We start from the raw sequence: 15,213 nt of genomic DNA, 5'->3' as shown, positions 1-15,213 counted from the left end.
TGATAAACACTTTTTAATCTTTTTTATGATTGCATTGGATGTTCTTTTGCAGTTGTTTGTTTTATTAAAACGTTCTGCCTTTTGATTTGTAGAGCTTGCAGGTAATGCGGCATTGAAGGCTGCTTGAGCTCATTTTGTCTTCATTCCTTCAGATGAGATGATGAATCTCGAAGTTAATCTAAGCTCAGATATAAAAAATAAAAAAAGCACATAAAATGAACATAAATCAAGAGTTTGAGCTTAGATTGGCTTTGGTAGAGGTCACAGAGCTTGTATGATTCAATGAGAAAAGTTTGTAATAGAGCAGCCTGCACTGTCCTGTATTACATGCAAGCTCTACAAGTTACACCAGTAATACATTATTAATAAAAGAAAACTTCACAATGTTTTTTATGTATTTATTGTGGCATCCAAGGAGTCATAAGTTTTCTTTTTGTTTGGTTTTTTGGGGTTACAAAGTCCTATGAGGGCTTGTATTTTGTGTAGTGATCAGTCGTGTTTATCAGTCTCATGTATGATATGATTAATGTACTTATGTTGCAGATACCAGATAACCCACCAGAGTACAAGAAATACTACAGACAGATGAACAAGGTTGGTATATATTCTAAAGGAGTGTTCATGTTCATCTGTAGGTTTCCTGAGGGGGCAGGTGTGTTTACCATCCAAATTATATTATATTGACAAACCTCATTTTTCTTAACCAGTGACTCGACTGTGGACACATGGCTTGTTTTTCTTTGAGTATCTTCAGCACTATGACATTCTGATATTTAAAGGTGACTTTTTGGTGTAATTCAGGGAGGATTCCCATTCAGCACTCGGGACTGTGGTTGGATTGTAGCAGATTGTACTGCAGAGGGGCTGAAATCTGCAATGCTGCTCCAAGAAAACTGTTCTTTCTTATCTGAACATATTCCAAGGAGCAGATTACAGGATGCTGTTGATGTGGTAAGAAACATGCAACTGTATATGTGTGAATGTGGGAAATGGTCATCTTCTGTGATGTAACTTGATAATTTTGATATGTCTTAGCTACTTAGTATGAAGAATTCTGATGGGGGATTTGCTACCTATGAAACCAAACGAGGTGGCCGCTTGTTGGAAAGGCTTAATCCATCTGAAGTATTTGGTATGTACATATATGGCTGCCACCAGGAATTTCGGGGCCCCATACTAGCAAAATTTTCAGGCCCCCTTGAGACTCCGCCCAGGCTCCACCCCATCTCCGCCTCCATTCCTCAAACCCTCCACAGTCACACCGCCCACTCTTGGAAAAACTCCACTTCTGCACCACGTCTTCACCAGTCACACATTAACAGTTCCCATTGAACCATATCACATATATAGCCGGCAGCTTTTGTTTTGGCCAAAAGATTTTTTAAGCCGCTACCACCACGACAAGGTAGACTCTTCTGGCTGGGCCCTAGTCTACTCTAACATATTAAACATTTCTTAAATACCCAATACTCTTTTTAGGTATATTTTATTTATTTTTCTTTAAGGGAATGTGTCGCGTACAGTTTTTAAAATGACCAATGATAATAATATCACATAAAAGGGACAAATACCATCACACCATGACCGACCACATATTACCACCACATAGTGACCGAATAATACCACATACAAGGTACAAATACCACCACAGCATGTCCATACCACATATTACCACCACATAGTGACCAATAATATCATATACAAGGGACGAATACCATCACACCATGGTCGGACCACATATTACCACCACATCGTAACCAAATGATACCACATGCAAGGGACAAATACCACCACATCATGACTATACCACATATTACCACCACATAGTGACCGAATACTACAATACTGATCAGTAATAAAAAAACACAATACTTATATTACCATAAGTGCCATTATACACAGGAGCTCTGTACATAGTATACAGTGTATAGTGTCAGTGTACAGGTAATAGAGTGATCACCAGTGACATTATACACAGGAGCTCTGTATATAGTGTCAGTGTACAAGTAATACAGGGATCATCAGTGACATTATACACAGGAGTTTTGTATATAGTGTGATGGTACAGGTAATAGAGTGATCACCAGTGACATTATACACAGGAGCTCTGTATATAGTGTCAGTGTACAGGTAATACAGGGATCATCAGTGACATTATACATGGGAGCTCTGTATATACAGTGGTGGCCAAAAGTATTGGCACCCCTGCAATTCTGTCAGATAATACTCAGTTTCTTCCTGAAAATGATTGCAATCACATATTCTTTGGTCTTATTATCTTCATTTAATTTGCTTGCAAGGAAAAAACACAAAAGAGAATGAAGCAAAAATCAAATCATTGATCATTTCACACAAAACTCCAAAAATGGGCCAGACAAAAGTATTGGCACCCTCAGCCTAATACTTGGTTGCACAACCTTTAGCCAAAATAACTGCGAACAACCGCTTCCGGTAACCATCAATGAGTTTCTTACAATGCTCTGCTGGAATTGTAGACCATTCTTCTTTGGCAAACTGCTCCAGGTCCCTGATATTTGAAGGGTGCCTTCTCCAAACTGCCATTTGGAGATCTCTCCACAGGTGTTCTATGGGATTCAGGTCTGGACTCATTGCTGGCCACCTTAGAAGTCTCCAGTGCTTTCTCTCAAACCATTTTATAGTGCTTTTGGAAGTGTGTTTTAGGTCATTGTTCTGCTGGAAGACCCATGACCTCTGAGGGAGACCCAGCTTTCTCACACTGGGCCCTACATTATGCTGCAAAATTTGTTGGTAGTCTTCAGACTTCATAATGCCATGCACACGGTCAAGCAGTCCAGTGCCAGAGGCAGCAAAGCAACCCCAAAACATCAGGGAACCTCCGCCATGTTTGATTGTAGGGACCGTGTTCTTTTCTTTGAATGCCTCTTTTTTTTCCTGTACACTCTATGTTGATGCTTTTTCCCAAAAAGCTCTACTTTTGTCTCATCTGACCAGAGAACATTCTTCCAAAACGTTTTAGGCTTTCTCAGGTAGATTTTGGCAAACTCCAGCCTGGCTTTTTTATGTCTCGGGGTAAGAAGTGGGGTCTTCCTGGGTATCCTACCATACAGTCCCTTTTCATTCAGACGCCGACGGATAGTACGGGCTGACACTGTTGTACCCTCGGACTGCAGGGTAGCTTGAACTTGTTTGGATGTTAGTCGAGGTTCTTTATCCACCATCCGCACAATCTTGCGTTGAAATCTCTCGTCAATTTTTCTTTTCCGTCCACATCTAGGGAGGTTAGCCACAGTGCCATGGGCTTTAAACTTCTTGATGACAGTGTGCACGGAAGACACAGGAACATTCAGGTCTTTGGAGATGGACTTGTAGCCTTGAGATTGCTCATGCTTCCTCACAATTTGGTTTCTCAAGTCCTCAGACTGTTCTTTGGTCTTCTTTCTTTTCTCCATCCTCAATGTGGTACACACAAGGACACAGGACAGAGGTTGAGTCAACTTTAATCCATGTTAACTGGCTGCAAGTGTGATTTAGTTATTGCCAACACCTGTTAGGTGCCACAGGTAAGTTACAGGTGCTGTTAATTACACGAATTAGAGAAGCATCACATGATTTTTCAAACAGTGCCAATACTTTTGTCCATCCCCTTTTTTAGGTTTGGTGTGGAATTATATCCAATTTGGCTTTAGGACAATTCTTTTTGTGTTTTTTCATTGAAGACAAATTAAATGAAGATAATAAGACCAAAGACTTTGTGATTGCAATCATTTTCAGGAAGAAACTGAGTATTATCTGACAGTAGTGCAGGGGTGCCAATACTTTTGGCCACCACTGTAGTGTACAGGTAATATAGGGATCACCGGTGACATTATACACAGGAGCTATGCATATAGTGTATAGTGTACAGGTAATACAGTGATCACCAGTGACATTATACACAGGAGGTCTGTATATAATGTACAGGTAATACCGGGATCACCAGTGACATTATACACAGGAGCTCTGTATATAGTGTACAGGTAATACAGGGATCACCAGTGACATTATACACAGGAGCTTTGTACATAGTATATAGTGTCAGTGTACAGATAACACACTGACTCACCAGTGATGTCTTTAGTTGAAGTCCTTCATCCAGCGCAGACCACCATCGCTTCTTCCGGCCAGGACTCATCTCTGCATACAATAACACACAGTTATCTAGAGCACATTCCCCAACTTATACACTATGCAGCTGAATACAGATGTGCACCCACCATTAATATATAATTAGTTATTGCGCAACCCACCATTCCAAATATATATTGTAATCCACCACTGCGCCCCTACTAACTATAAATAGCCACTTTCCTCATCTAATAAATATATAAATTAATTAGCACCTGTACTGTTAACTCCAATTCATTACCAGTCACACTCCGTCATCCTCAATGTCCCCACTCTCCCGATTCATTATATTTACATGCCCCTCTCCGCCCCAATTCATTTTGTCATGTCCTCTCTCCCAACCCCACTTAATCATTATTTACTCTGTCCCACCCTCAATTCATTATAATTTTCTCTCCCCGCCACGTTCAATTCATCATTTGCTCTCCCTGTCCCCCACCCTCTATTCATTATTTGCTCTTCCCATCCCCCACTCCCAATTCATCATTAGTTCTCCCCACTCCCAGTTCATCATTTGCTCTCCCCACTCCCAATTCATCATATGTTCTCACCTCCCCCCAATCCAAGTTCATCATGTGCCCCCCCCCCACTCCCAGTTCATCACGTGCTCTCCCCCCTACTCGCAGTTCATTAGCTCTCCCCACCCCCCACTCACAGTTCATCATGTGCTCTCTCCACCCTCCCACTCCCAGTTCATCATTAGCTCTCCCCACCTCCCACTCAGAGTTCATCATGTGCGCTCCCCACTCCCAGTTCATTAGCTCTCCCACCCCCCCACTCCCAATTCATCAGGTGCTCTCCCCACTCCCCTCTCCTAGCTCATCATTTGCTCTCACCATCCCCCACTCCCAATTCATCATGTGCTCTCCCCACTATCAGTTAATTTGCTTTCCCCACCCCCACTCCCAGTTCATTATGTCCTCTCCCCACTCACAGTTCATTAGCTCTCCCCACCCTCCACTCTCAATTTATCATGTGCTCTCCCCACACCCCTCACCCAGTTTATCATTTGCTCTCACCACCCTCACTCCCAGTTCATCATGTGCTCTCTCCACCCCTCATTCATCATTAGCTCTCCTCACCTCCCAATCCCAGTTCATCATTAGCTCTCCCCAACCCCCTAAGACCATTTAATTAATTGTATTAAAAAAAAAAAAAAACTTTTCATACTTACCTTCCATACGATACCCTGCAGACGCAGCTCCACTTCCGGACTGGCATCCTGGCGTTCGATGCTGGCAAAGTATGCAATGACGTCATCCCGTACGCGCCGACTCCAGCGCGTTACAGAAAAGGCGGAGGGACTCCCTTGGAGCTGCACAGCCGTTCAGTTTTGACGGCTGTGAGAGCTCCAAGGCTCCCGGTGCCGAGATATACGTCACCGGTGGCCGCGCTCCGGCACACGATACCCCAAGGCCTTGTGAGCAAAAGCACAAGAGGGGGGCCCGGATCGGGCAAGGGCCCCCTCTCTTTACCTCTGTTCACTGGGCCCCATACAGTAGTAAGGGCAGTAATGCCCTTATGGCGGCCCTGTGTACATAGTAATGTAATGAATACAACCTGATGTGGAGCATCGAGATCACATTCAATGCATTCACTTACTGCAGGAGATATCATGATTGACTACACCTATGTCGAGTGCACATCTGCTGCAATGCAAGCCTTGAAACATTACCAAGCCTGGGACCCGGACTACAGAGCACATGAAATCGGGTAATTTGTCATTCATTCTTCCTCTAAGGCAACATTACATATTCCTCATGTTCATAAAATGATGCACTGTATATATTTGCCTTTAAGCTTTATGACAAACTCATGTAAAGGGGTTGTGTGGTTAGAAGATATTGATGACCTATTCTCTTGAGTAGGAGCTGTTCTGCAGTACCTGACAGCGGCTGCTACACTTTGAATGAAGTTGATTAGTGTGGTTGTGGGCATATACCCAGCACCCAATCTGATATTGATGACCCATCCAAAGGAAAAGTCATCAGTATCTTATGACCAGAAAACCCCTTTAAGGATTTTTCATCTTAAAGTACCTTCCAGTAATATATTAACGCTTGTAATTGATCTAACTCTGATATTACCACTGCACTGCCACTTTTAGGATTGTGGCATTGCATACACAGTACTGTACTTCTTGGCCATAGTTGCCTTCCTGGCAGGGAAATCAAATGGCCCTCGTAGGGAAAGGAATCTTTCTTTAGTATGCGACTGTACTGATTTTCTGATCTGGACTTTTTTTCTGCTCCACTTAGGGAAACTCTCAAACAAGGCCTGGATTACTGTCGCCGGGTTCAGCGAAAAGATGGATCCTGGGAAGGGTAAGTATTATAGAACTGTGTTATAATTTCGATTTTTTTTTTTTTTTGGACTTTTGATAAATATTTAGATTTGAGAGTCCTCAGTGGTTGATAACTTTTAATGGCTAACTGAAAAGATGGTAACCTGTTGCAAGCTTTCAAGACTACTCATTCCTCTTCATCATTCTAGTATAACCCAAAATCTGAAGAGTCACATATTTATACACAATATGGCACAGAAATAATGCAATAGATGAGACAGGTGACGTAAAGCAGAGCTATTACTATGGGAGAGATAAACATTCCTGGCTGTAAATATTTTAGCAGTTCATAGATAAGGAGTGTGAAAGTTTTATTGTTTTGTACTTTTGATGGAATTCCTTTGTCGATGAATACATTAAGGAACGCAGCACCTTGGTTATAGGACCTTCCAGTAGTAGACTGACAGTGGGAGAGCAAAAAAATAATCTGTAAGAAGTAGAACCAACCTGACCTGAACCCGAGGAAGAGAGCCATGCCCAGAGGCATCCAGAATCAACCCTGGAGAGTAGTAAAATAAGAATAGGGTGGGATGTGTGTGCCCAAGTGTATTCAATAGGAAAGGGGTTTTACAAGTGCAAAAGTCCAATTTTCTTGGTAATAGCAATGGGCCTCTTGGAATGATAGCGATTTTGTTTTTAGCAGAGAGACAATCAATATCCCACCAGAAAATTTGCATTAAAAAGCCACAGTGTGAAGCTGCTGCCCTCCAAATATTCTCCTGTGTGGCGCCTTCAGTATCACCCCCCTCCGGTTTACTTTTTATTGTACCTAGTGTCAGCCTCCTAATGGCAGATTCTATACCAATGATGTTGTGCCCCCCAATTCTAATAACAAGAAATGTATTTTTTTTTTTTTTAGTTTACGGTAATGTTATATTCTCATATTTCTCCATGTTATCCAGGTCCTGGGGTGTGTGCTTTACATATGGCATATGGTTTGGACTGGAGGCCTTTGCTTGCATGGGATATAACTACTCAGATGGGTGAGTGTCATCAAGGAGTCCCATAAAAAGCTGACACATACATACACACAAACAATGTCTGATATTTTGGTTGTTTAGTTATGTGCAGTCATTGTAACTGTTCACTCAGGTTGTATAAGGGGATATTATTAGCCCAGCTGATTTAAAAAAATGTTATCTACCATCACTTTTTGATGCTTTTAGCTACAAAAAAATACAAGTTGGGAGTAAAGACGTTGACCCTGACTATTTCTAAAGCCCTAATCATGATGGAGAAACTTTCTTCAGTTCTGTTAAAGGGGTATTCCCATCGCCAAGATCCTATCCCAATATGTAGTAGGTGCAATAATTATAATATTAGCAAACACCTCCAATTAGAAATGTTGTTTAGTTGTTTTGATTCACTATGATACTTATCCCATGTGCAGGGCATTGCAGTAGCTTAGGTATCCATGGTTACAACTACTGGCTGTCACAGTGTGGGAATGATTAAGTGCAACACAAAGGGATGAGGGGAAGGATGCCCAAACACTAGGAAAAGGGGGAGTGGAGACCTCTAGGCAAATCTAATATCTCCCTGCCTCCCCTACCGTCCCTATATTGGTTCCTCCCCAATCGCCGAACAAGAATATAGGGAATAAGGAGGGGGTGAGCACTGGTCAATCCCCACTATAAACTAAAGACAACAAGGGAGATAAACAAAAGGGGATAACTTAGCTTGAGCAGACACCAGAGGAGAACGCCAACAGTCTTCCAAGGACAGCAGAGAAGAACCTGCTAGTACTCCAGCCAGAGCCAAGAAACATAGAAATATCACCGGCGAGTCCCAGAAGCAGACTGAGAGGTTTTAAACACCCAGACCAGGGTGTCTCAATTAGAGCTGTAGGGAGGTAGCCGCTGGGTTCTAAAAGCAGACGGATTAAGAAGGGGTCTGCAATGCCAAACAAAGTGACCTTCTGCAGCCAGCTGCAGAGTGACTGTCTGTTACATCGGACACACCCGTGACACTAGCATAATGACAGTTAGTTGCTAGTGGTCACAACCATGGATACCTAAGCTACTGCAATGCCTAGCACATGGGATAAGCGACACAGCTAATCAGAAGAACTATAGTACATTTCTAATTGAAGGTATTTGATTTTATTATTATTATTCCACCTACTACATATAGGATCTTAGAGATGGGAATACCCATTTAACTCTTAACAGGGATTTATGTTACAAATATTCACTGCCTAGAACCAAAGAACAACTTAGCAGAGTGAGGAATGGCTTGCATTTGTGAAATGAATTAATTCCTACTGGTCCACTTTTGTCTATCTTACACTATTCAGTTGCCCAGAGGTCACCCGTGCCTGTGATTTTCTTCTCTCTCACCAAATGGAAGATGGAGGCTGGGGGGAAGACTTTGAATCATGTGAAGAGAGAAGATACGTTCAGAGCGCCAGCTCTCAGCTACACAACACCTGCTGGGCATTGCTGGGTCTGATGGCTGTCAGGTAGGATACAGCATATACAATTATGTATAATCTGATGTTTACCGCTAACTATGGTTAAAAGCTAGTCACATGCAAAAATCATGTTATAAATATGAGGCTACGTTGAAGGATTATTTGCAGTCTGAAACGCGTCGGTAATGTACCTTTAGTCTTTGTCCTAAATACATTTTTGGATATATAACAAAGCTTGTCAAGTTTTTATAATGAAAGGTGCGGGATTTTCTCTTCGCATTGAGATTTATAAAGGTTGACAGTGCGTGTTACCAGAGATATGGTGCCAGTGTATGTGACCTCACAGTAGAGAATAGAGTGATCTAGAGGACAATCCGCAGCCACGTGTGTGAGGCATCAAGCTAACATTGTTTCATAAAGTAGTTTTAAGCCGCATTCACACATCACGGTCCGAGCATGGATCAATGGACTGTCAGGGGGTCTCCTGAGACAAACTTAGCAGCATCATATATGCTTATGAGGCTGTCAAGTTTGGATCAGGAGACCCGTGGACAGTCCATGGATTATGGTCCGTGCTCAGACCGTGACGCACAGATGTGTGAATGCGACATGGTTTTTATGTGCTGCACTGATGACGAGGTTGGATCTGTGTGGTATAAGCATTCTGTTGAGTTTGCAGATGTTTTGCAGGTTTCCTAATGTTGCTGTTTTGGAGAGAGGAGTAAAACTGCTATTGGAGAAGCAACTCAGCAATGGAGACTGGCCTCAGGTACAGCAGAGAATAGAAACACATAAAATACATATACAGCTCTGGCAAAAATTAAGAGACCACTGCAAAATTTTCAGTTTCTCAGATTTTTCTCTTTATAGGTATTTTTTTGAGTGAAATGTACATTGTTGTTTTAGTCTATAAACTACTGACCTCATGTCTCCGAAATTCAAAGCTAAAAATTTTGTATTTATTTGCAGCAAATGATAAAGCGTCAAAATACTAAAAAAGAAACACAGTGCTTTCAGACCTCAAATGACTCATGTTTTAACCCAGGAAGAGTTCACAAATCAATATTTGGTGGAATAACCATGATTTTTAATCACAGCTTTCCACCAGTCTTTCCGTGCTTTCCAATAGAAAACTGTTCAGTGGTCTCTTAATTTTTTCCAGAGCTGTATATTAAACAACCTAAAACTGCTTTCATTGTAAAAAAACAAAGGTAAAATATGGAAGCCTTGGAGTATTCTCTCATGATAATGTAAGTGATATTTGGTGCCTGACACAGTTGTCTTATGCTTTTGGTTAAGATATTAGACCCATGGTATGTTAAAGGGGTATTCCCATCTCCAAGATCCAATTCCAGTATGCAATAGGTGTAATAATAGTAATATTAGCAAATACAGTGGGTACGGAAAGTATTCAGACCCCTTTAAAATTTTCACTCTTTGTTTCATTGCAGCCATTTAGTAAATTCTAAAAAGTTCATTTTTTTTCTCATTAATGTACACTCTGCACCCCATCTACACTGAAAAAAAAACAGAAATGCAGAAATTTTTGCAAATTTATTAAAAAAGAAAAACTGAAATATCACATGGTCATAAGTATTCAGACCCTTTGCCCAGACAGTCATATTTAAGTCACATGCTGTTCATTTCCTTGTGATCCTCCTTGAGATGGTTCTACTCCTTCATTGGAGTCCAGCTGTGTTTAATTAAACTGATAGGACTTGATTTGGAAAGGCACACACCTGTCTATATAAGACCTCACAGCTCACAGTGCATGTCAGACAAAATGAGAATCATGAGCTCAAAGGAACTGCCCAAGGAACTCAGAGACAGAATTGTGGCCAGGCACAGATCTGGCCAAGGTTACAAAAGAATTTCTGCATTACTAAAGGTTCCTAAGAGCACAGTGGCCTCCATAATCCTTAAATGGAAGAAGTTTGGGACCACCAGAAGTCTTCCTAGACCTGGCCGTCCAGCCATACTGAGCAATCGTGGGAGAAGAGCCTTGGTGAGAGAGGTAAAGAAAAGCCCCAAGATCACTGTGGCTGAGCTAAAGAGATGCAGTAGGGAGATGGGAGAAAGTTCCACAAAGTCAACTATCACTGCAGCCCTCCACCAGTCGGGCCTTAATGGCAGAGTGGCCCACGGAAGCCTCTCCTCACTGCAAGACATATGAAAGCCTGCATAGACTTTGCTCAAAAACACATGAATGACTCCCAGACTATGAGAAATAAGATTCTCTGGTCTGATGAGAAGAAGATAGAACTTTTTGGTGATAATTCTAAGCGGTATGTGTGGAGAAAACCAGGCTCTCCTCATCACCTGCCCAATACAATTCCAACAGTAAAACATGGTGGTGGCAACATCATGCTATGGGGGTGTTTTTCAGCTATAAGGACAGGATGACTGGTTGCAATTGAAGGAAACATGAATGCGGCCAAGTACAGAGATATCCTGGATGAAAACCTCTTCCAGAGTGCTCTGAACCCCAGGCTTGGCCGAAGGTTCACCTTCCAACAAGACAATGAACCTAAGCACACAGCTAAAATAACAAAGGAGTGGCTTCAGAACAACTCTGTGACTATTCTTGACTGGCCCAGCCAGAGCCCTGACCTAAACCCAGTTGAGCATCTCTGGCGAGACCTGAAAATGGCTGTCCACCAACGTTCACCATCCAACCTGACGGAACTGGAGAGGATCTGCAAGGAAGAATGGCAAAGGATCCCCAAATCTAGGTGTGAAAAACTTGTGGTATCATTCCCAAGAAGACTCATGGCTGTACTAGCTCAAAGGGGTGCTTCTACTCAGTACTGAGCAAAGGGTCTGAATACTTATGACCATGTGATATTTCAGTTTTTCTTTTTTTAATAAATTTGCAAAAATTTCTACATTTCTGTTTTTTTCAATCAAGATGGGGTGCAGAGTGAACTTTAATGAGGAAAAAATGAACTTTTTAGAATTTACCAAATGGCTGCAATGAAACAAAGAGTGAAAAATTTAAAGGGGTCTGAATACTTTCCGTACCCACTGTAGGTATCCATGGTTACGACCACTGAGATAGTGACTGTTAGCTAGTTGCTAGTGGTCGTAACCATGGATTCCTAAGGTCCTGCAAGGCCTACACATGAGGAAAGAGATATAGCGAATCAGAAAAACTATACTACATTTCTAATTGGAGGTATTTGCTAATATATTTATTATTACACCTATTACATATTGGGATTGGATCTTGATGGGAATACCTATTTAAAGGCAAGGTTACCTTTGGCAGACATTGTTAATGAGAAATGCTGTTTGTTCTTTTGTTCTATGATGTGACCTTGTTGTGATGTATAATCTTCAATAAAACAAGTTTAAAAAAATAAATTACAGGACAGGGTTAAAGCTTCTGCTATTAGGAGGAGCAGGTTCTGTCTCCGGCTGTCAAATACAGACTCTGGGGAGAAGACAGAAGTGGATTATTACTGCTTTTGTCTTCTATTTCACTGGCTACATAGCACTCAATGACCGCTGTTTGGTGTGCAGAAGCATTGGCATTGCTGACCAGGAGAGTGGGCTGTCAGTCAGTACATGTCTCACTGTTAACACCACCTTACATTCAAAATAAGCCCTGGATGCAGGTTGTTAGGGAGATTTATGTCCAGACCATAGATCTTAACCGCTCATTTATATATTAAGAAATATATGGATTTCTCAGGAATAAGACATCAGATCACAGATATCAAGGTTTCATTTTACTTAACTTTCTATGACCTGCATGCCCATATAGACGACTTAGGAGGGTTTATCTTACTGACAGATTCCCTTTAATGTAGAACATGGCGATCACATGATTGCCGGGTATCTGCTGGCATAATAAAGTTGCTGGGTCCTAGGCAAAGACAAATCAGCTCAGCCAGTGGCCAATGTCAAAGTAGTGTCTGTTTTCCCCTGGAACTGGGGCTCCCATAGATGCCCCAGTTACAGTGTGTGTGTGGGGTGGAAAGCTCAATAAAAGATGTTCCATGCAGATCTCTGATCTATTGGGTAACAAATTATTTAAAAGATAATATATACAGTATTTTTTGGACTATGAGATGCACCGGACCACAAGACGCACCCCAAATTTTGGGGTGGAAAATAGAAAAAATATTTTTTATAAGATGGGGGTCCATCTTATAGTCTGAATAGGTACAGTATCTTACGTGGGTGGTGGTGGAGCAAGGGTCACAGGAGGCTGGGTCCCTCAGGAAGCCGGCGGCTGAAGATGTTAAGGAGCCTGTGCTGGGCCAGTTCCTATGCTGAGGCCTGTGGCTGAGGCTGGGGCCGAGGCCTCTGGCTGGGGCTGGGACTGGGGCTGAGGCTTCTTGCTGGGGCCTGTACTGGGCTGGGGCTGGTGCCGGGTTGGGAGCGGCATCGGGCGGCGAAGCAGAGCGGCGTGCGCAAGTTTCCGGTGTGCGCGGCCATCTTCCTAGAGCTGTGATCTACAGGAAAATGTCCGCCGGAGCTTCCGGTCTGCGCATGTGCTGGCTCGGGCGGTCATTTTCCTGTAGATCACAGCTCTAGGAAGATGGCCGCACACACCGGAAAGCTGCGCCCGACGCCGCTCACAGCCCAGCACCAGTACCAGCCAGGCACAGGTCCCGGCCCCAGCTGCTCTGCCTCACCTCTGCTACCGCCGCCGCCGCTGCTACCAGCACCGCGTTCCTGAAGGAGGGAGGGCCCTGCACTCCCACTTCACCACCACCGTAGGTAACGTTAGGACCATAAGACACACCCCCCATTTTCCTCCCAAATTTGGGGGGAAAAAAGTGCGTCTTATGGTCCGAAAAATACAGTACATTAAAAAAACATGCAAAAAGTAATAAAGTAAAATTCCCCCACAAAAAAATAGTTTTTTTTTTCATATACATATTTTTTTAAATATATGTAAGAAAAAAAAACAAAATCCTACAAAAACAGTAAGGTAGCCACACAATCGTAAGAGAACAAAGAGCTCATTCAACGGGTTATTTGGTGTGGTACATAAATAGTAAAACGTATATATAAAAACGAAAACATAAACCAAAAATTGTTTTTTTTTCGATATTTGCATCACAAAAAAAATATCTAAATTGGATAGTAACTTATATGTAGTTACTATAGTGCTAAAAATATATATATTTTGTGACGCATAAAAGAGAGCTTCATGCAGCATTGTCGGTGAAAAAAAAATAAAGGTATAGCGACTGAAAAGTGGAGAGGCAAATACAAAAAAGTTGGGCGGACATTAAAGGAAATCTGCCACATAATCTGAGAGCAGCAAGAGATAGCGACCGAGACTCTGATTCCAGGGTTGTGTCGCTTAGTGGACTGTTTGCTGAAGTTTTGATAATCTGATAAAACAGTGATTTTATCATAATTAGAGGACTAGTATACGCTGCTGCCACGCCCCCACCACTGATAGGTAGCTTTCTGCCTATGCACAGTGTACATAGAAACCTGCCAATCAGATCTGCATCAGAGAAAACTGTGATTTTTATCAAAACTGCAGCACCCAGTAAAGTAAGTGGCGAATCGCTGGAATCAGGGTCTCTGCCCCTACATCATGCTGCTCTCAGATGGAGTAGCAAAAACCTGCTGACAGATTCTCTTTCATTCCTGTTCATTAAGGGTGTGGAATTTCTACTCACTTGGGTGCGCTGTAAGGCAAACAGGAAACGTTTTCATTTAAATGTCCATGTCGGTTTATTGCTTCATAAACCACTCAAAAGGAAAACAAACAGCCTTTAGTTCAGGTTCAATACAAAATAATCCAATATCCGTTTTTTACATTCGTATGCTTGAGCAATAAATTTTATTTGTGGACAAGAAGTTTTTAAAATCATTACCACGGGGAGCGCAGCCACTGTAGAATTGGATTATTTTCTATTGAACCTTTATGCCTGTGGGAATCCGTGGCAGGATACAACACAGGATCAATTCGAGGCGAGCAGCAGACCCGGACTAAACCCCAAAGTGTGAGGAGGAACCATATGCTTGAAGTTTTTGTGGCAAGAGGTGAGTGCATAAAACTTCATCAAGAGGGCACCAGAGAGTTACATTGGTAACGCGCTGAGATTGGCACAGCATGTTTTTTTTTTATATATATATATACATACCCTATGGGGAATCACCTTACTAGCTTTTAGTTCAGGCAAAACAAAGTAAACAGTCCTTTAGCCAAAGTCCCTGGTTAGCCAGTCCTGTGGGCACACAGGCTGGATAGCATCCAGTTCACTGGCTCAGTCTGGAGACAACAACACACAGGTGGCTTTCTCCCTCCAAACACAGACCATGAGCCAAACAACAACAG

At 42.2% G+C, this 15,213-nt stretch overlaps 1 protein-coding gene across 1 annotated transcript in view; it reads left to right on the top strand.

Moving 5' to 3' along the window:
- LSS (lanosterol synthase) overlaps window positions 1-15,213 on the top strand; it is a 30,237-nt gene that overhangs the window by 10,777 nt on the left and 4,247 nt on the right. Inside the window, exons 14-21 of the mRNA XM_073646762.1 lie at window positions 544-594; window positions 802-951; window positions 1,036-1,132; window positions 5,754-5,859; window positions 6,405-6,470; window positions 7,393-7,473; window positions 8,787-8,951; window positions 9,594-9,672. Coding sequence (XP_073502863.1) covers window positions 544-594; window positions 802-951; window positions 1,036-1,132; window positions 5,754-5,859; window positions 6,405-6,470; window positions 7,393-7,473; window positions 8,787-8,951; window positions 9,594-9,672 — 795 coding nt within the window. The remainder of the gene's footprint in view (window positions 1-543; window positions 595-801; window positions 952-1,035; window positions 1,133-5,753; window positions 5,860-6,404; window positions 6,471-7,392; window positions 7,474-8,786; window positions 8,952-9,593; window positions 9,673-15,213) is intronic.

Source organism: Phyllobates terribilis, unplaced genomic scaffold (genome assembly GCF_046119375.1).
Source record: "Phyllobates terribilis strain yellow unplaced genomic scaffold, ASM4611937v1 Scaffold_9__5_contigs__length_417890890, whole genome shotgun sequence".
NCBI lineage: Eukaryota > Metazoa > Chordata > Amphibia > Anura > Dendrobatidae > Phyllobates > Phyllobates terribilis.
This window is presented reverse-complemented; position numbering and strand designations above follow the sequence as displayed.